Source organism: Hemitrygon akajei, chromosome 17, assembly GCF_048418815.1.
Source record: "Hemitrygon akajei chromosome 17, sHemAka1.3, whole genome shotgun sequence".
Taxonomy (NCBI): domain Eukaryota; kingdom Metazoa; phylum Chordata; class Chondrichthyes; order Myliobatiformes; family Dasyatidae; genus Hemitrygon; species Hemitrygon akajei.
The window spans coordinates 42926412-42948117 of record NC_133140.1 but is presented as its reverse complement, the minus strand read 5'-3'; the positions used below and the strand labels follow the sequence as shown (position 1 = coordinate 42948117).

The 21706-nt window shown below is 40.0% G+C and overlaps 1 protein-coding gene across 11 annotated transcripts in view; it reads left to right on the top strand.

The window, feature by feature from the left end:
* Positions 1–21706, top strand: part of chd9 (chromodomain helicase DNA binding protein 9) — a 268861-nt gene that overhangs the window by 150472 nt on the left and 96683 nt on the right. For 9 of the 11 annotated variants that reach the window (XM_073070009.1, XM_073070007.1, XM_073070008.1 and 6 more), the window contains 4 exons: positions 11518–11858; positions 17613–17799; positions 18887–19036; positions 20485–20553. In XM_073070009.1, coding sequence (XP_072926110.1) covers positions 11518–11858; positions 17613–17799; positions 18887–19036; positions 20485–20553 — 747 coding nt within the window. Of the gene's footprint in view, positions 1–142; positions 460–634; positions 812–11517; positions 11859–17612; positions 17800–18886; positions 19037–20484; positions 20554–21706 lie in introns of those variants that run through there. The other 2 variants (XM_073070015.1, XM_073070016.1) reach the window with 2 other exon arrangements.

The window sequence follows — 21706 nt, the reverse complement described above, 5'->3', positions numbered from 1 at the left end:
TTAAAACCTAACAAAGTAACAATGGGCAGCACCATCTACTGGTCCAAGTGAGCGGAGCGTCGACAGTTATTGAACGACATTTCTATTCAAGCAGATGCATTTTCATGCTTTGGTGCATAATTTTACTTAGCTTTATTGGAGACGAGATTTACAAGCCTCTATTAATTAGATATTCACATGTTCTCATGTGCAAACTGGATCGTGTGCTGCACTACCTTGTCTGGATTGTCCAGTGATTCTATGTTTGGCAATATTGACTCACAGGGAGGACAAATGCTGATAAAATCATAATGTGTTTTTGTGAAGCAAAGTGTGTACCTTTACTGCAGCACACTAAGTAGGGCATTTAGCAGTTTTCATTTCAATGCCTTCCTCAGGAGCAAAGCCGGAGGTGAAACAGCGGAGGGCTAGGCTTTGTTGAATGAAAAGATGGCTTCTGTGAGGAGGTCTAGAGGAAGGGTAAGTGAAAGACTGAATAAGTGGGAGGAGGGGTTTGGACTAAAGGCTAATGGGATTGCATAACCTTCTTTTCTACTGGCTGGTGACTGAGTCGCAATGCAACGCCATCTTAGCTGCTGCAGCTTTCTTTAGCTTTGTGTTATTTGTTAGCTCAGACCTAAAGGTGGCATTTGTTCACAATGTTTGAAAGCTGTTTGATTGCCTCTGCCTACCAGTGCTGCAGCGCTGCTGTTAGGCTGATGAAGCATGAGCAGAAATATTATCCAGTGGAGTGCACTGGCATTGGCCTGAAAATCTGTTTGGAAATGCCTGGTGGCAATTTACTTTGCTGTAGTCAGCAGCTCATTTCTGGGTGAGAAATACAGACATGCTAAGATATATCTTACTGCTCTATTTAAACGGGAAGCTATTCAGAATCCTGGAAGGGTGCAGTGGGTAAATGCGGTGTCCTTAACATATCTCAAAATTGGTGCAGTAATGATATAAACAGCTTGTTTGTTTAAACCTCTGAGAATAAGGCCATTGCTTTATGCCTGTTTAGTAGGCAGACAATGAATGGAGTGAAAAAAATTGCAGTTATACTGGGGAATCAAACACATACATGTTTTAAAAGAGGTTCCTTTTAGCTTTTCTATGATTGCATGTAATGTACAGCTTGTTACAACGATGACAGCTTTATTCAGTTCATGTCTTTGCCTGTAGCTAAGCTGACCTAAAAATATTGTTGATGCCGAACTGAGGGGCTTTGGTCACGTATTCAGATCTACTTTTAGATCCTTTGTTCTTTCAGTTTAAATGTGGACTGAAGTCAGTATTGTGTATGGTCCTATGGCAGAAATTTACTCTTTAGTTTGAGGATTTATTTGTTACCATCATTTTATTCTTATTTATTCTGTAATTGTGCATGGTAATCAGAAAATCTAGGGCTTGGGAAAATACAATCTAGCGTGTTTGTAATTTTGTAGAGCCGCAACCTCTCTTATGATTTAACCTGTTTAAATGGCACTCAGTTTTAACTATCATGCCGTCAGTTTTACAGTACATTGGAGTGTTTTGATTTGTCTTTGCTACTTTGGGAGAAATTTCTTCTTTAGCAAAGATCTGTAAAAACCCGAATAATGCATTCGTCATTGCTATCACTTCAAATGGCAAATAGAAGAAAATCTTTCTACTATTGTGTAATGTCTGACATTTAACAAAACCTAACAATTTAATTGGTATTTTGTGTCTAAAATTTTACTTAAATGCCAAGTTGCTAAAAGCTATGATGACTTCTTTATATTCAGATTCCCTGTTACTTGGAACTGATTGTGGATGCAGTTGTCAACCAATGGCTTTAGAATTGTCATGGTCTCTAGGACAAAGTTGCATTTCAGGACATTCCTGTTTTAAGTTGCATCCTGATCTGATCTGTTCTGTGTTCTATACTGTAATACCTAATATTGAGTTTGGCTGACTAAATGCTCCAGTTCTATGAGTAGGAAAATTGTTGGAAAGTCATGCCTCCAGCCTACAACCTGTCAGGCTATCAAGGAATTGCCTAATTTATGGAAGTTTGGAATGAGATTGGCTCCTTTAAGATCCATTCTTAAGTGTAATCATATTTTCTTTTGTGACCTAACTTGATGTATTCATCTTTTCCTAATTCACTATGGGGATGTTATATAATATTTGTAGTCCTATGTGCATAACAAATGGAAGTAGTTTTTTTCATATACCCTTTAAGTTACCCTCAGTGAAAGCCTTGACTTTTGGACTCTTGTATAACCCCTGCTTTGTAAGATCATTCTTATTAAATTAAAACTGCTGATTCTCTGGTATTTCTAAACTGTACCATCTCCAAAGTTAAGGTGTAGTACCTGGAGATGCTCTCTAGATGTGGTCTAACCAAACGTTGTCTTGGTATAGTGTAACTTCTATTTGCGTATAATCCAGTACATAAAGGCAGGCAATCCTTTGTAGTGTGTAGTTGTTCTGCTTCATAATCATTCTTGCATATGGACCCTTTAACTCTCTTAAGACCTCCACTATTCCTACAAGTTCTTTATTTACAAAGGACATTGCTTTGTATTTTTTCATTTCATAACTGAAGTGTGCCTACTGTGAAATCCATTCACTGCTATCGTTCTCCATTGACAATCTTTTTATAACTCTATATAGTTTAAAGCTTCTACACTCTGTTGTCAAAGACTTTCAGTTTATATTGAAGTGACAATTGTATACATTTCTGCACAATAAGCAATCTTTGCTCTTTTGTGGGAATGAAATCTGTAAGAAGTTTGGCTTTATCTTGTTGATCCCACAGATTGAAGGAGATCACTTTCATGTTTCTATGGCTTTTCAGGTGACTGATGAGGCAGTGATACATTGGCAGGTAGTGTTAGAAGGATTGGCAGGATTCCATCCCAGTCACTTTCATTCCATTATGTGACACTTCAAACATTTATCTATAGCCAGAGGAGACAATGATGACCACTCATTCTCTGTTAAAGCTTCCTCTGGGTAGCCTGATAGAACATACAGAGCACTCTAGCACTACACCGGCCCTTTGGCACACAATGTTGTGCCAACTTTTTAATCTACTAGTCACAGAAGGAGGCCCGTCAGCCCATCTAGTCTATGCTGAACCATTAATCTGTTTAAGTTCATTGACCATAGACCTCCATACCCCTTGAATCCATGTACCTGTACAAATTTCTCTTAAGTGTTGAAATAGACACTGCATCCACCACTTCCACTGACAGCTCATTCCACACACTCATCACCCTCTGAGTGAGAAAGGTCCTCTTCATGTTCCCCTTAATCATTTTAACTTTCACCCTTAACCCATGACTTATAGCTCTTGTCTCACCCAATCTCAGTGGAAAAAGCCTGCTTGCATTTACCCTATCTATACCCCCCAAAACTCTGTGTACTTCTTATCAAATCTTCCCTCGATCTTGTACATTCTAGGGAATAAGGTCTTAACCTCTTCACCCTTTTCCAATAGCTCTGGTCCTCATGACATAACATGCTTGTAAATCTTCTCTGCCCTCTTTCAGTCTTATTTACATCTTTCCTGTAAGTAGCTGACAAAAACTGGACATAATACTTCAAATTAGTCCTCACCAATGTCTTAATGCAACTTCAACATAACGTCCCATCTTCTATACTCAATACTTTGGTTTGTGAAGATCCCTTTGTTCTACTGCACTCCTCTGTGCCCTACTGCTCACGGTCTAAGACCTGCCCAGGTTGGTCACACCTTACACTTGTTTGCATTAAATTCCATCTGCTATTTTTCAGCCCATTTCACCAGCTGGTCCAGGTCGCGCTGCAATCTTTGATAGTCTTTCTCGCGATCCACTACACCCCAATCTTGATGTCATCTGCAAATGTGCTGATCCGGTTTACCACATAATCTGAATCAGAATCAGGTTTATTATCACCGTCATGTGTTGTGAAATTTGTTAACTTAGCGGCAGCTGTACAATGCAAAACATGATAATATAGAAACAAATAAATGAATTACAGTAAGTACAGTGCCTATAAAAAATATTCACCACCCTTGGAAGTTTTCAGGTTTTATTGTTTTACAACATTGAATCACAGTGGATTTAATTAGGCTTTTTGACACTGATCAACAGAAAGGACCCTTTTGTGTCAAAGTGAAAACAAATTTTCTGCAAATTGGTCTAAATTTATTACAATTATTAAACACGAAATAATTGATTCCATAATTACTCGCCACCCCCCCAATCAAGTCAGTAATTTAGTAGGTGCACCTTTGGCAACAATTACAGCCTAGAGTCTGTGTGGATAGGTCTCAGCAATGCACATCTGGACACTGTAATTTTCCCCCATTCTTCTTTACAAAACTGCTCAAGCTCTGTTCGATTGCATAGGAAACGTGAGTGAACACCTCTTGTCAAGTCCAGCCACAAATTCTCAATTGCATTGAGGTCTGGACTCAGACTTGGCAACTCCAGAACATTAACTTTGTTGTTTCTAAGCCATTCCTGTGTAGCTTTGGCTTTATGCTTGAGGTCATCGTCTTGCTGGAAAACAAATCTCCCAAGTCGTAGTTCACTTGCAGACTGCATCAGGTTTTCTTCCAGGATTTCCCTCCATTTTGCTACATTCATTTTACCCTCTACCTTCACAAGCCTCCCAAGGCCTGCTGCAGTGAAGCATCCCTACAGCATGATGCAGCTACCTCTATGCTTCGTGGTAGAGATGGTGTGTTTTTGATGATGTGCAAAGTTTGGCTTATGCCAAACATTGCATTTAGTCTGATGGCTAAAAAGCTCAATTTTGGTTTCATCAGACCATAGAACCTTCCTCCAGCTGACTTCAGAGGCTCTCTTTGCCGCTCTCCATAAAGCTGTGACCAGTGAAGCACCTGGGCAATAGTTGTTGTATGCACAGTCTCTCCCATCTCAGCCACGGAAACTTGTAACTTCTTCAGAGTTGTCATTGGTCTCTTGGTGCTCTAGGCAGATTTACAGCTGTGCCATATTCTGTTCATTTCTTGATGACTGACTTAACTGTACCCCAAGGGATATTTAGTGACTTGGAAATTTTCTTGTATCCATCTCCTGACCTGTGCTTTTCAATAATATTTTCATGGAGTTGCTTGGAGTATTCTTGTGTCTTCATGGTGTAGTTTTTGCCAGGATACTGACTTACCAGCAGTTGGACCTTCCAGGTACAGGTGTACTTTTACTACAGTCAATTGAAACACCTTGACTGTATGTAGGTCTCCAAAAGCTGATCTCCATTTAACTAACTATTTGACTTTTATAGCCAGTTGGCTACACCATATAACCATATAACAATTACAGCACGGAAACAGGCCATCTCGGCCCTTCTAGTCCGTGCCGAACGCTAACTCTCACCTAGTCCCACTGACCCGCACTCAGCCCATAACCCTCCATTCCTTTCCTGTCCATATACCTATCCAATTTTACTTTAAATGACAATACCGAACCTGCCTCTACCACTTCTACTGGAAGCTTATTCCACACAGCTACCACTCTCTGAGTAAAGAAATTCCCCCTCGTGCTACCCTTAAACTTTTGCCCCCAATTCTCAAATCATGACCTCTTGTTTGAATCTCCCCTACTCTCAATGGATAAAGCCTATCCACGTCAACTCGATCTATCCCCCTCATTGTTTTAAATACCTCTATCAAGTCCCCCCTCAACCTTCTACACTCCAAAGAATAAAGACCTAATTTGTTCAGCCTTTCCCTATAACTTAAGTGCTGAAACCCAGGTAACATTCTGGTAAATTTTCTCTGTACTCTCTCTATTTTGTTGACATCTTTCCTATAATTTGGTGACCAGAACTGTACACAATAGTCCAAATTTGGCCTTACCAATGCCTTGTACAATTTTAACATTACATCCTAACTCCTATACTCAATGCTCTGATTTATAAAGGCCAGCATACCAAAAGCTTTTTTCACCACCCTATCCACATGAGATTCCACCTTCAGGGAACTATGCACTTTTATTCCTAGATCACTCTGTTCTACCGCATTCTTCAATGCCCTACCATTTATCATGTATGTCCTATTTGGATTATTCCTACCAAAATGTAGCACCTCACATTTATCAGCATTAAACTCCATCTGCCATCGTTCAGCCCGCTCTTCTAACTGGCCTAAATCTCTCTGCAAGCTTTGAAAACCTACTTCATTATCCACACTGCCACCTACCTTAGTATCATCTGCATACTTACTAATCCAATTTACCACCCCATCATCCAGATCATTAATGTATATGTCAAACAACATTGGACCCAGTACAGATCCCTGAGGCACCCCGCTAGTCACCATTGATGATTTGGTATGTCATATTAAGGGAGGGGGGTGAATACTTATGCAATCAATTATTTTGTGTTTTATATTTGTAATGAATTTAATTCACTTTATAGAGATCTGTTTTCACTTTGATATGAAAGAGTCTTTTGCTGTTGATCAGGGTCTAAACAACCCGAATTAAATCTAGTTTAATTTGGCAAATACATTTTATAGACACTGTATATATTTAGACTATATATATTAAATAGTTAATTTAAAATAGTACAAAAACAAATAATATTAAAAAATTGAGGTATGCTCATGGGTTCAATGTCCATTCAGAAATCAGATAGCAGAGGGGAAGAAGCTGTTCCTGAATCACTAAGTGTGTGCATTTCAGCTTCTGTGCCTCCTTGAAGATATCTTGGTTAACACGGAGGCTGGTACCCATATTAGAGCTGTCTAAATTAACATTTTTTGTAGCTTCTTTTGATTCCTTGCAGTACCCCTCCCTCCCCCATACTAAATAGTGATGCAGCCAGTCAGAATGCTCACCATAATACATCTGTAGAGTTTTGTGAGTGTTTTAGGTACAAACTAAATCTCCTCAAACTCCTAATGAAACTTAGCTGCCGTTCTGCCTTCCTTATAGCTGCATGGATATGTTGGGACCAGGTTAGATCCTCAGAGATCTTGACATCTAGGAACTTGAAATTGCTCACTGTCTCCTCGTCTGATCCCTCTATGAGGATAGGTTTGTATCCCTTGTCTTACCCACCCTGAAGTCTATAGTCAGCTCTTTGGTCTCACTGACATTGAGTGCAAGGTTGTTGCTGTGACTCCACTCCACAAGTTGGTATATCTCACTCCAATACCCCCTCTCGTCTCCATCTGAGATACTACCGACAGTGGCTGTATCATCAGCAAATTTATAGATGGCATTTGAGCTATACCTAGCCACACAGTCATGGGTATAGAGAGAAGAGCAGTGGGCTGAGTACACATCTTTGAGGTGTGGAAGTGTTGACCGTTAGTGAGGAGAAGATATTATCACCAATTATCACAGATAGATAGATAGATAGATAGATACTTTATTCATCCCCATGGGGAAATTCAACTTTTTTCCAATGTCCCATACACTTGTTGTAGCAAAACTAATTACATACAATACTTAACTCAGTAAAAAATATGATATACATCTAAATCACTATCTCAAAAAGCATTAATAATAGCTTTTAAAAAGTTCTTAAGTCCTGGCGGTAGAATTGTAAAGCCTAATGGCATTGGGGAGTATTGACCTCTTCATCCTGTCTGAGGAGCATTGCATCGATAGTAACCTGTCGCTGAAACTGCTTCTCTGTCTCTGGATGGTGCTATGTAGAGGATGTTCAGAGTTATCCATAATTGACCGTAGCCTACTCAGCGCCCTTCGCTCAGCTACCGATGTTAAACCCTCCAGTACTTTGCCCACGACAGAGCCCGCCTTCCTTACCAGCTTATTAAGACGTGAGGCGTCCCTCTTCTTAATACTTCCTCCCCAACACGCCACCACAAAGAAGAGGGCGCTCTCCACAACTGACCTATAGAACATGTTCAGCATCTCACTACAGACATTGAATGACGCCAACCTTCTTAGGAAGTACAGTCGACTCTGTGCCTTCCTGCACAAGGCATCTGTGTTGGCAGTCCAGTCTAGCTTCTCGTCTAACTGTACTCCCAGATACTTGTAGGTCTTAACCTGCTCCACACATTCTCCATTAATGATCACTGGCTCCATATGAGGCCTAGATCTCCTAAAGTCCACCACCATCTCCTTGTGGTCTTCCAGTTAGGAAGTTGCAGATCCAATTGGACAGGAAGTACAGAGGCCTAGGTTTTGATGCTTATTGATGAGGACTGTGAGAACGATGGTGTTAAACGCAGAGCTATTGTCAACGAATTTTATCTTGACATAGTTATTTGTATTGTCCAGGTGATTTAAGGCCATATGAAAAGCCATTGAGATTGTGTCTGCCATAGACTGATTGTGGCGTTATGCAAATTGCAGTGGGTCCAGGTCTTTGCTGAGGCAGGAGTTGAGTCTAGCCATGACTAACCTCTCAAAGCACTTCATCACTGTGGATGTGAGTACTACTGTACAATAGTCATTAAGGCAGCACACTGCTCTTCTTCAGCACTCATATAATTGTTGCCCCGTTGAAGCGGCTGGGAACTTCCATCTGTAGCAGTGAGAGGTTGAAAATGTCCTTGATTACACTTGCCAGTTGGTTGGCACAAGTTTTCAGAATCTTACCAGATACTCTGTTGGGGCCTGTCACCTTGCAAGGGTTCACCCTCTTGAAAGACATTGGCCAAAACAGAGATCATAGGGTCATGGGTGCAGCATGAAACTTCACAATTATAGTTATATTCTCCCTTTCAAAGTGATCATAGAAGGCGTTGAGCTCGTCTTGTAGTGAAGCATCTCTGCCATTCATGCTTTTGGGTTTCACTTTGTAGGAAGTAATGCCCTGCAAACCTTGCCAGAGTTGACGTGCATCCAATGTCATCTACAACCTCACTTGGAATTATTCCTTAGCTCTTGAAATAGCCCTCCGCAAGTCACACCTGGTTTTCTTGAATAGACCTGGATCACCAGACTTAAATACCACAGATCTAACCCTCAGCAGATGATGAACCTCCTGGTTCATACATTATATAGATCATTGATATAGATGACAAATAGCAATGAACCTTGCAGTGCACTGATGGTCACAGGCCTCCAGCCAGAAGCAGCCATCTACAACAACCCTCTTGCTACTTCATCTTGAATGCCAAGCAACTGAACCTTCTCAACCAACCTCCCACATGGGACATTGCCAGAGGCCTTGCTAAAGTCCATGTTGACAACATCCATCATCTTGCCTTCATCAACTTTCCTGTTGACTCCTATAAGATTAGTAAGGCATGACGTACCATGCACAAAGCCATGCTGACTATCCCTAATCAGTTCCTATCTGTCCAAATCCTTCTATATCAGGTCCCTGAGAATACCTTCCAAGAACTTTTCCACTGCTGATGTCAAGCTCACCAGCCTTTAATTTCCTGGCTTATTCTTTGAGCCTATCTAAAATAGTGGAACAACATTAGCTATCCTTCAATCCTCTGGGACCTCAGCTGAGGCAAAGATGTTTTAAATATCACTGCTCGGGCCCCTGCAGTTTCTGCTGTAGCCTCCCACAGGGTCTGAGGGGACATACTGTCAGGCCAAGGGATTTATCCACCTTAATTTGCATCAAGACAGCAAGGACCTTCTCTGTAACCTGTATAGAGGCCAAGAAGATAATGCTGCTTTGCCTCACGTCCATAGGCTTTCTGTCCGTGTCTCGAGTAAATACAAATGCAAAATATCCATTTAAGCCCTCCCCCATCTCTTTCGGCTCCATACATATATTACCACTCTAATCTTCTAGAGGACCGAATTTGTCCTTTGCAATCCTTTACTTTTAATATATTGTGGAAGTCCTTAGGATTCTTCTTCACCTTGTCTGTTAGAGCAAACTCATGTCTTCTTTTCACCCTCTTGATTTCTTTCTTGAGTGCTTCCTAGCATTTCTTATACTCCTCAAGTACCTCATTTGTTCCTGCCTGCCTATACCTGCTATGCACCTCCTTTTTCTTAACCAGAACCTCAATATCTCTCAAAAAGGTCAATCTGACGCGGGGGTGGCCAACCTTTTACATTCCATGCGTCAATTTTTTCATGCACGAGTTCAGATGCGCCATACAACTCTTTTACCCCCATTCAATTCTTGTAAAATATGTTAATATAGACATATTCAGCATTTTTACATGATATATTGATTTAATATAAAAACAAGATAAACATTACTTATCTTAATGAGACTTCTAACAAATATATTTTGTCTTCTTTTGATTTCTTCCTTTTTCTTAATCACATATTCTTTCTGTAACTCAGACCCAAGCACTAGCTTCAGTTTTCCATCTATTTCAGTCTGATGTTGTGTTTTATAGTGTCTATTAAGATCATGTCTTCTATTATGTGAGAAAGTGTTTTCACAAACAATGTGCAACGGTTTTCCTGACGGACCCGCTATAAATAAGAACTCATTTCCCACTGTTCATTGAATTCACACTTACTATCACTTTCTGCTTTTCTTTTGCACTCTGGTGGGTAACTGAATGTAAAAACAAGGTTTAATTTTCGAAAAAGTACAAAATGCAAATGTTCACAAAGGATGAGCAAAGCACAACTCCATAGCTCACAAGTGTCAATTGTAAACTGACTGGCAAAAACCTGCGACGCACCGCTGGTGCAGATGTCTGGTGCGTCAGGATCAAACAAGCATCAAACGTGTGAACGGTTATGGAACGACTGCAGAACAAAAGTCCTTCTTTCTTAGTTTGACTCATTGAACATTTTTTTAAAAATTGAAAACAGATTAATGTGAAAGTAGATAACATTCGCTAAAAGATGTGCATGAAATAATAAAATCACAAAAAGTAATTGCTAAGTTTTAGATTTATTCTCAGTAAAACCTATTTCTAGCTCTAAGCTACTTGAATTCCTGTTATAGATTTTTTCTTCTACAGATCAGTTTTTGGTTAATACTTTTTGCATGAGTCGGCTTACTTTTTTTATTATCACTGTGGTGCAATGCGCCACTTTAGGCGCTTGCGCCATTGGTTGGCCATCCCTGATCTAACCCTTCCCTCCAACATAGCCCTCTTGGTGGTATACTTCTGTCACCCATTCAGTGATCTCTTGATATTTATCATGGGATCACCTCTACAACAAGGGTTCCCAACCTGGAGTCCACAGACCCCTTGGTTAATGGTTAGGGGTCCATGGCATAAAAAAGGAGCACATCAGGCATATGCACATGGTATGTCTCCATGCCACTTGATGCTGGATAATCAAGGCTGCAACACTGAGGATGTTGATAGTGTGCGTTTTAGATGTTGTAGCCCTCTTAATGTTTTGTAGTATGTATGGCCATTTGGACAAGCTTGAGAAGCACTTAGCACAGGTATATTTTATTCCCATACACCTATACCATAGATCATTGTGCTAAGTTTTCCTGAAGAGGAAAACAAATAAAACTAAACAAGCTATATTGCAGAAAGTAATTGTAGATAATACAGTTATTATTTTCTGTGGATATTTTTTATATTGTGTGGAGCCACAGGATAATGCAAATTGCATCTAAATGCATTGAACAGTAAAGGTTTCTCTGAATTATCCATAACATTTTATTTGTGTTATTTTGCAGCCACCTTCCTCCCAGACCACTGTTGATGGTTCTAGTCCACAAGCAAAGCAGTTTGTCAAACTACAGAATGCACAGCTGATGACGGGAAACAAGCAGAAAAATAAGGACATGCAGAATAAGCAAGAGAAGGCCAATCGGATCATATCAGAAGCAATCGCCAAAGCAAAGGCCCGTGGGGAGCAGAATATTCCCAGAGTCGTAAACCCATCCTGTTTGTCCACTGGGTCTGCTCGAAAGGAAGAAAGGAAGTCAGGCAAAGGCAAAGCAAAGCAAAAGGATAAAGATTCAAAGAATTCTAGAACTGGTTTATGTTCCAAGCCAAAAGACATTGCAAAAATAAGGTACGTTAGAGTGCTTCTCCTTGCGGCTACTCAGATTTAGCTGCAGCAGGTTCTGAAAGACACCACTCCTATTTAGTAGGCATGACACTCTATAAAACATAAAACTGGAAAAAAATATCAAGAGCCAGAAAGCTATTATTTACTTAATATGTTGTACAATAATAAGGGATTCCCATATCTAGATCTTGAACTAATGCTACAACATATGGAATGATGTTGATATGTAAGAGCATCCTCTGCTTATAGACAAGGAGCTAATATTTATTTTTAATCAATTTACTACCTTGTACCCATTACCCATTGGCCTCCTGGCCCTTTTCTTTTACTATTGAACTACCATTGCTATTATCATCGGATTGTTATTGCATGTCACTCCATTGTTCTTTGAGATGCCGCGCTTCACATAATTTCCGCTCACATTGAGCCTGATTCTTTAGTTAATTGCCTTAAATTTTTGTCTTCTAATTACAACAGTTCAGTCACTCAAAATATTTCCTCTTTACAGTTTTTTGTAATTCAGAATATTAATGCCGTCTTATTCTTAACTGTTTTAAGGAAAATAGCCCTGGTTTTATCATCTACAAAACTGAACTCTGTAAAATGGGGCCTTATAGATAAATCTCCTCGACCTGTCTCTGAGACCATGAGCTCATTCTGAAAGTGTGACACCTTAAAAAGAGTCACCAGACTTAACAAGCTAGGGCACCTGTATATGAGTGAACCAGATGATTAACTTCACTTTTGGAATCAAATGATAACTGAATTGACTGATTCGCCTGTCAGAGGTGAAAATAGTTAAGAGGAGCATGGGCCATGTAGAAAATCATGTTAGTGATTCTGGCTGACACTTTGCTTTACACTGTTAACAACTATTATCCTAACTACCACAGTTTATCCACTGGAGACGTGCCCTACTGATAACCAGCCACAAGAAAGATTAGCTTTGTGACTTAGCTTAGTCCTAGATTTAAATAATAAATATATATCCTCAAAATGTGGCATACTGTATGTATAATACTTTAGACATTTATACGTACTGCTGGTGGTTCGATATGATTCACCAAAGAAAGCTCTGCTTAAATTCCCATTTACATACAACTATTCCAAAAGTAAATGCTGTGACTACTGCATTATTCAATTCAGCAACTGAAAAAAAGACATTTGATTTAGCACTGGATTTATTGAAGCTGGTCAAAAATTTTTGTGGAGAGATGCAATGTTTATATTCGAAACATTGATGAGGTGAAAGTAAAGTGGGATCATAGGAGTTTTGTTAGCTCACATTTTATCCTGAGATTTCCAAACGTGCTGTATACCAGGAAAAATATAATTGTGACATGTCATTCCATGGCCTCCTCTACTGCCGTGGTGGGGCCACACGCAAGTCGGAGGAGCAACACCTTGTATTCCGTCTGGGTAGCCTCTAACCTGATGGCATGAACGTTGATTTCTCAAACTTACAGTAGTTGCCCCCCCCCTTACTGTTTCCCATTTTCTCACCTTATCTCCTTACCTGCCCATCACCTCCCTCTGATGCTCCTCCCCTACCCTTTCTTTCATAGTCTTCTACACTCTCCTATTAGATTTCCCCCTCCTCCAGCCCTTTCCTCTTTCACCAATCAACTTCCCAGCTCTTCACCACCCTTCCCCCTCCCAGTCTCACCTATCCCCTTGTACTTCTTCTTTCCCTCCCCCCACTTTCTCACTTTGACTTCTCTTCTTTGTCCAGTCCTGAAGAAGGGTCCCCGCCCAAAATGTAGACTGTTTACTCTTTTCCATAGATGCTGCCAGACCTGCTGAGGTCCTCCAGCGTTTTGTGTATGTTGCTTGGATTTCCAGTATCTGCAGTTTTTCTTGTGTTTGAAAAATATCATTGGCACTCCAAAGTTAAAGCATATCTCATTGTTTACTTCCGGGCAATTTACTTGCCAGGGAAAACTGAGCTGCATCTATACTTGTATTGAATTAGTGAAGGACAATGGGTACTCCTTGGAAATTACTTGTTTTTTATATTTGATTTCTAATGTTCCTTGGGTGCCTTTAAAACCTTTGCCTTGCTGTCAGTTACAGTCACCCAATAGCTATAGACAAACAGAAATGGTGTGAGACTGTCTTCAGCCAGTTGCCTTGTGCTTTGGGACACATGCCTGAATGGAATAAATAGAGATCTGAGCTACATTACAGATTTTGCATAGATGTATGGCAGGCAGTCTTTTAACCTGATATCAACACTGTCATTCTATTGACATCTGCAATTTCAGTTGTGTTATTCCAGATAAGGAGTTTTGAATGTATATTTAACTGTGTTTTGATTACATTTGATTGTATCATTGTGTGGAAAACATAAAGTCGTTTCATTGGATTATACAATTCAATATTGATTGTACCTGCTTTTTGTTTAGTACAGTTATCAATATCTGTGGTGGGTTGAGTTAGAGTGACAGAAGCAGTCCTTCATTCCAGTCCACAGTGGTCAATTATTTTCATATCCTCTTATATTCCCCACCTATTACTCGCCTACAAACTGGGAGCAATTTATAGTCACCAATCTGTCTGCCTTTGGGATGTGGGGGTGGGGGCAAAACCGGAGCATTAAGTCGCAGACCAGGACCAGGACTGAACTCAGATCGTCTGAAGTGTAAGGTAGCTCTTCTGATTGCTGGCAAGCAGTCAGAGTTCCTGACATCTACATTTATCTTTTAAGAATCTAATGGGTATTTATTTTTTTAAATTTATTTTGATGATGTAACCAAATCCTAAAAAGCAAAAATTGAAATCCATAAAAATGGCCTTCAGCCATCTGTTTTGTGAAATGCCATGGTGTTACAGTGCAATTTTCTGTTGCTTATTCTAAAACGATAGGTCATTTTGTTTTTGGATCTTTACTGTAACCAGGGCCAGAAGGTTTCTGGAGAGAACAAAACATTGAAATGATAAGGATAGGATGGGGGACGAGCATTGCAGCCAGCAGCACTGAAGATTTTGGTTGCTCAGATTATTATGCAAAAGGACCAGTTTACGCTCCTGGGTTCAGTCTCTCATCAGTACTGCATTATGTGATCTCAGACAGAGAGGAACAGTTTTGTTTTGGTCTCCTGAGCCTGATCTATCACTTTGTTTGATCTGGATTCATGCAGTTTACCTTCCCACTGCATCCCCGTAGGATTCCTCAGGATTCCTTTTGGACTCAAAAGCTCGACGACTATAGACTATAGTGACTATAGACCATCTGCAAACCTTCAGGGTGAAGAAATCTAAATGGTTGCAAACCTTGGGTTGAATTAAAATTAGATGTATTTATTTATCACATATCCATCGAAGCAGACAGTGAAATCCGTTGTTTGCGTTAACGACCAACACAATCCGAGGAAGTGCTGGGAGCAGCTTAGAAGTGTCGCCACGCATTCTGGTGCCAACATACGTAGCATGCCCACCATGTTCAGCAGAACAACACGCAACAAGCAACAAAACAAAACCTCTTCTCACCCTGCCCACCACACAGTCAGAGACAGACCTCCAAGCCCCAGGACAGACTGCCTCTGGGCTTCTGACCTCCATGTTTTGTGGCCCTAGACTCCTTGGCATCAAACTTCTGACCTCTGGACCCACTGACCTAGAGGCTTCGATCTCTGACCTCACCAACCTCTGGGCTCCGACCGAGGACTTGCTGATCATGGGCCTCCGACTTCAAGACCTGGCAACTGACCCTGAGCCTGCAGTTCCAACAATTTACAATGAAAAGATTTCTCTTCCTATGTCCTAAATGTTCATCACTTTTCTGGCAACAGAAACCCCAAACCAAGGTTTGGCAGTCTGAAGAAATTTTACCTACCCTGTCAGTGTTGATCATCACGTCCCTATTGATACTAATATTACACTAATCTCGCTTTATTCTTCCCATCATCCCCGCCTGGATTTCACCATTATTTACAGACGAGGAACACATTTTCAGAGGGCAATTAACTTACCAACTTCGTATCTTTTTGAAGTGGAGGAAAGTGGAGCCCCAGGGAGAACATGCAAACTCTGCAACAGACAGCATTGGAAGTCAAGATCGAACCTGGGTTGCTGAAACGTTCATATTAGAAATTCTAATCTGTTTCCTATCATACAGTATATATTTTCTTATTATTTTTGGTATTCTGTTCAATTTTACATCATTGGTGGTTGGAACAGTTCTTCAAGTTTTCAATGTGCTATTTCATATTCACATATTCTGTTTCTCGCTTATTATCGTGATCTGTCATAATATCCTGAATTCTCCCAGTCCATAGGCTTGCCTTACTGCTTGGAAATAATTAAGCCTTTTTTAATTGAACATCGTTCTTAATTTACTTAGATAATAATCTCATTTCCAATTGAATGGTTATTACTGACACTTTAGGCATCACTAGAGGCTGTTTCTGGGTTGTTGGTCGACCATGGATGTTGTGTCCTAGCTGTCTACACTGTCAATGGACATGCAAGCCAAGCCAGTACATTATGGAGGGTAAGCTATTGCCCTTTCAGCAGGTTCCCCCTTGCACAGCTGATGAATCTAAAGGAACGGCAGAGACCAATACAGTTTGCCAACAATGGCATTGCAGGAGTTGCCAGTCAGCGATGAACTTAACGTAGGACTGCCTTAGGGACTCCAGCTCTGGATTTTTCCTCAAGGTTTACTCCAGAAGCCTTCCCCATGAGTGGGTATAGTCACAAGGCAGCAGAGGTTTGAGATCAGAGCTTAGATGAGTGGTCAGCCATGGCCCCATCTGCTCAGAGAGACCGGTTTTAAGATGGCAGTAGCCAGCCTTTGCTGCTTGTGTCAGTAGAAATGGTTCTGCTGGACTTAGGAGCTCAGTCACACGTGAAGACCAGGAGCTGGACTTGGTTGTCAGAGGCACTTTGAGATGCATGCCTTTGGGAGCATTTAATAAGTAGTGGGAGTTGATCCCCACTACCACACATTGGTTCTGTAGTGATTAGCAAGCATTAGTCTTCCAACACTGGCCTGGTTCATACAGACCTGGGTTATGAATTGGAGACCACCATTCTGTCAGTCTGTTATCACTCAATTAAGTTCTTAAAACAGAAGGGTTGCAAAGTAACTGGAAAACAGAAAACAAAGTGGTTCATCAAGATAGAAACTTGTTTGGGGGTGCAATCAAAGAAAAAAAATGTTGAATTATGAAACTCACTAATTCACTTTTATTTTAGACAACCTATTAGTCTTAAGAGTTATCCCATTTCTGGTTTTACATCCCATTTTTTGGTATTAGGCTAGCATCTAATGACGTTTGAATATAGCAAACAGATGAAAGGGCAGCTCTCTGTAAGAATCCATGCCATTTTTGATGATGAACCATTTGAGCGAGCAAGTAAAATGACAAGTATAAAGCTGGTGAAAACACATCCACACTAAACTGCTTCAGTATTACCTAGCAGGCAGTCTCCTGTACCACACAAGATGGGTGCCATGATCAGCAGACCGGTATGATGGCCTATTGGAAGATCTACTTCATGATGTTTTGACTTAAAGACTCTGATATGGCAGTATCAACCATTAGGGAAAGTGATGTCCTTAATGTGTGTCAGATGGAAAAGCCTTCCATTATTTAACACACAGTGCATGCCTGTATTCACCATTCTTCTCTTCCTAAACTGTTTCAAATATTTCTCAGGGAATTATTTTATATAGTTTGATAACTTCAAGTTTTAGATTAGTAATTAATTCAATACGACTGGATCCTCACCTGATGGAGTTTTATTCAACAGCAAAATCATAATCACATTGGGCAAGAAAAAGAAAAGGAGGAATGATTTGTCGGCAGAGGAGTTGGACTCTGAGCATATCTGCACACCATCAATAAAGAAAAGAAAGAATGATTTATCAGCAGAAGGATCTGATACTGAACAGATTCCCACTCCATCAATAAAGAAAGAATCCATCACTGGATGTCAGGTAAGGTTTAATATATAATGCTTTTGGGAAGCAAAACCATTCCCAGGAAGTGCCTAACACAGTGAGCAGCAGGTATAGAAATGGAGTGAGCAGTGTGGTGGCTGCAGCATAGACCAGAGGCTGGAATAGATAGGTGAAGGGCAGTTAGTGTGGTTTGGGGAAGGAATGTAGCCTGAGAGGGAGAAGTGGATTATGTAAAGATGAAAGGGTGGTTGGAGGAAGAATAGGCAGCATGAGATCATGGGGAAATGGGTGTGACGAAGAAGGATCCGAGAGAGGAACTGTAATAATCTGAAAAGGAAGAGAGATGGATGGTAAATTTTTAAAAAGCTGGAAAACATCATTGAGAGATGAGGGAAGTGTATGTGATTGAGAGGGACAGAAGAGAGGACATGAGGGAAAATAAATGAAAAAAATATTTATTGAGGTACAGAACGGAGTAGGCCCTTCTGGACGTTTGAGCCACACCACCCAGCAAAACCTCCTACCCTAATCACGGGACAGTTTACAATGAGCAATTAACCTACCAAATGGTATGCCTCTGGACTGCAGGAGGAAACTGGACCATGTGAGGAAACCCACTCGGTCACACGGAGAATGTACAAACTCCTTGCAGGCAGCGGTGGGAATGAATGAAATTAAAGGCCTGAGAGAAGGTTAAGCACAAGGGAAGAGAAAAAGAGAAAATAAAATACAGCAGAATCAAGAAACAAGCCCAAATACTGTTCCGTGATTTTCTACATTTATTTTGCTTAATGTTCATCAGATCTATACAGAAGTAACTTCTTATTTTCTCTCAGGCAAAAAAAAAATGGTATGACCTAATCTTGATGAGATTTCCAGTGTGCTGGCTAATTGTTTCCTAGGTAACCATGAACATTAACTCTTTTCAGTCAGAATTCAGCCTTGAAGACAAATAATTTTGGTTTCAAAGTAGGTCAGCTGAAATGTAAGAAAGATTTCCTTTAAAAGAAAACTCAAGCTGTTTTAAAATGCTAAATATTTTTATTCAGGTTTGCTTCATGGCTGTTAACTGCCTGATAGAAAGACTGTAATGCTGATTTTAAAATTGTAATTAATTTTGCAGAAAAGACGATCAAACAGACAAATAAAAAGAAAGAAATATAATGAAGACATTGGGATGAAGGTTTCTGATGATGATGATGGCCTTGCTGCTAAAGGAAAAAGCAAGTCTGGTGTAGTTCTACCTGCTGAACAACCTGTGCAGTTATTTGTGGTGAGAGGCCATTTTAACCGTTTGTAGCAACATATAATGACTGAAGGGCTGTGGAAATCATGTAAACAAGTTGGATAAAAATAGCCAGATACTGCAGTAATATAGCCAGTATGACTAAAGTATGGATTAACTAATAAAAGTTGTTGATCGGGACAACTGATCTTTCTGGGTAACCTCCAATCTGACAGCATGAATATTGATTTCTCTAACTTCTGGAAATTTCTCCCCTCTTCCCCCTTCTCTCTTTTTCCATTCCCCATTTTGGCTCCGCTCTTACCTCTTCTCTTCTCATCAGCCTATAGCCTCCATATATGCCCCTCCTTCCTTTTCTGGCATTGTCCATTCCCCTCCCCTATCAGGTCCTTTTCCACCTATCACCTCCTAGCTTCCCACTTCATTTCCCGCCCCCCCCCCCCCCCCCCAACCACATAGCATTCTCCTAAACTGGCTTCACGTATCACCTACTATCTTTTATTCGTTCCTCTGTCCCACCCACCATTTTACATTTTACTATTCTGGCATCTTCCCCCTTTTCAGTTCTAATGAAGGCTTTCAGCCTGAAACAAAATCTGTTTATTCCTTTCCGTAGATGCTGGCTGACGTGCCGAGTTCCTCCAGCACTTTGTGTGTGTGTGTGTGTGTGAGAGACTCTGATATTGATAATTCTTTTTGGTTTATGATCTGCCTGTAAATGACTGCATGGACTATTAATTTCAGTTTTAATAAATTCAAAATATCACTGTGGTACTCAGACAATGGAAGGTCAAGTGTTCACGTGAATCTTCAACACCCAAAGACTAGGCAGCCAATCACATTAAAATTTCTCATAATCAAGAAAACAGGAATGAATTTTAATTACCTTTTCAAAAATTATCGATTGTTAAATAATAAGTCAATGCTTAATGCCTTGTTTAAGGTAGAAACTGAAATAATACATTAACTTGATTAAACAAACTTTGTATTTTGAAACATCCATGAAGAGAACTACAGAAAAACTAATTTTAAAACATTGTATTATTTGTGACGCAGTGATGATTTCATTGAAGACATACTTTGATTTTGTGACTCAGTCATTTTAAAGCAGAACTGGTTGACATTGCTTTGCTTAGGATTTATTCAGAAATTGCCTTTGATTCCATTACAAAAGAAAGCATTGGAAAGACTTCGCATAATGACTAATAGGATTTCTGCAAATGGGAGCGTTTTGTGTGAAAATCCTCAAATTGCTTTGATATTTACAGAGTAAAGATGGGTGAATGCCAGCAGTTTTGGACCTAAATTTAAGATTTATTGTTGATCTTCTAATTTGGCCTTAAAATTTAATGTCATATACTTGGGTAACTAGTATGTTATTTCTCCTACTTATTTGGAAATGACATCATGATGGAATATATAATGGAATTCTCTTTCTGTTAGATATTGTTTTAAGAATTGTGTCTCTTCCCCAGGAAAACCCAAGTGAAGAAGATGCTGCAATTGTGGATAAAATTATGGCTTCAAGACTAGTGAAAAAAGAGGTGAGGGTCTTTTCATTGTGGAAATAGCTCATTTTTACTTGTTTTTGGTTGATTAACTATGAACCAAAAACCAAGGAACTGGTGCAGGAGGCAGGAGTTTAGATTTCTGGAATATTGGCTTGTCTTCTGGGGAAGGTATGACCTGTAGAAAGTTAAGAAACTACAAGGGTAAAAAGACTCTGATGAGAGTTGTATACAGGCCTCTGAACCTTGGCCAGGATGTGGGCTGCAATTTACAACAGTAGATGGAAAAGGTATGTAAAAAGGGCAATGTTAAGATTTCAATATGCAGGTAGATTGGGAAAATCGGGTTGATGTTGGATCCTAAGGGGGGAGTTTATAGAATGCCTACAAGGTGACTTTTGACAGCAGCACATGGTTGAGCCCACTAGGGGATCAGCTATTCTGGATTGGGTGTTGTGCAATGAACCAGAATTCATTAGAGAGCTTAAGGAGCTTAGAGAGCCCTTGTGTCAGTGATCACGATACAATAGAATCCACCCTACAATTTGAAAGAGAGAAGCTAAATTCAGATGTTTCAGTCTTACAGTGGAGTAAAGGGAATTACAGAGGCTTGAGAGAGGAGCTTGTCCTGGTGGATTTAAAGAGGACACTAGCAGGGATGATGGCAGTGCAGCAACGTCTGGAATTTCTGGGAGCAATTTAGAGAGCACAGAATAACTAAATCCCAAAGAAGAAGTAGTATTCAAAAGGCAATGTGATGCAACCATAGCTGACAAGGTAAGTCAGAGCCAATGTAAAAGCCAAAGAGAGGGAATATAGTACAGCAAAAATTAGTGGGAAGTTAGAGGACTGGGAAGCCTTTAAAAACCAACAGAAGGCAACTAAAAATTTCATAAAGAGGAAAAAGATGGAATGCAAAGGTAAGCTAGCAATGATATTAAGGGGGATACAAAAGTTATTTCAGATATATAAAGAGTATCATGTATTTTATAGTCTAAATTTACAACTTAAGTTACTAATTTCTAATCATTTGTTAGAGCTTTAATTCTATATGCTGGTGAGGATTATTTGGTTAATATTTGTCATTAAAATTATCCCAATCCTATATCTAAGTGTATTGAACTCTATTGAATCTGGTGGTCCAGAGTCTGAATAGTGAAGTGTTCTGTCTGGACTTACTGCAATATTT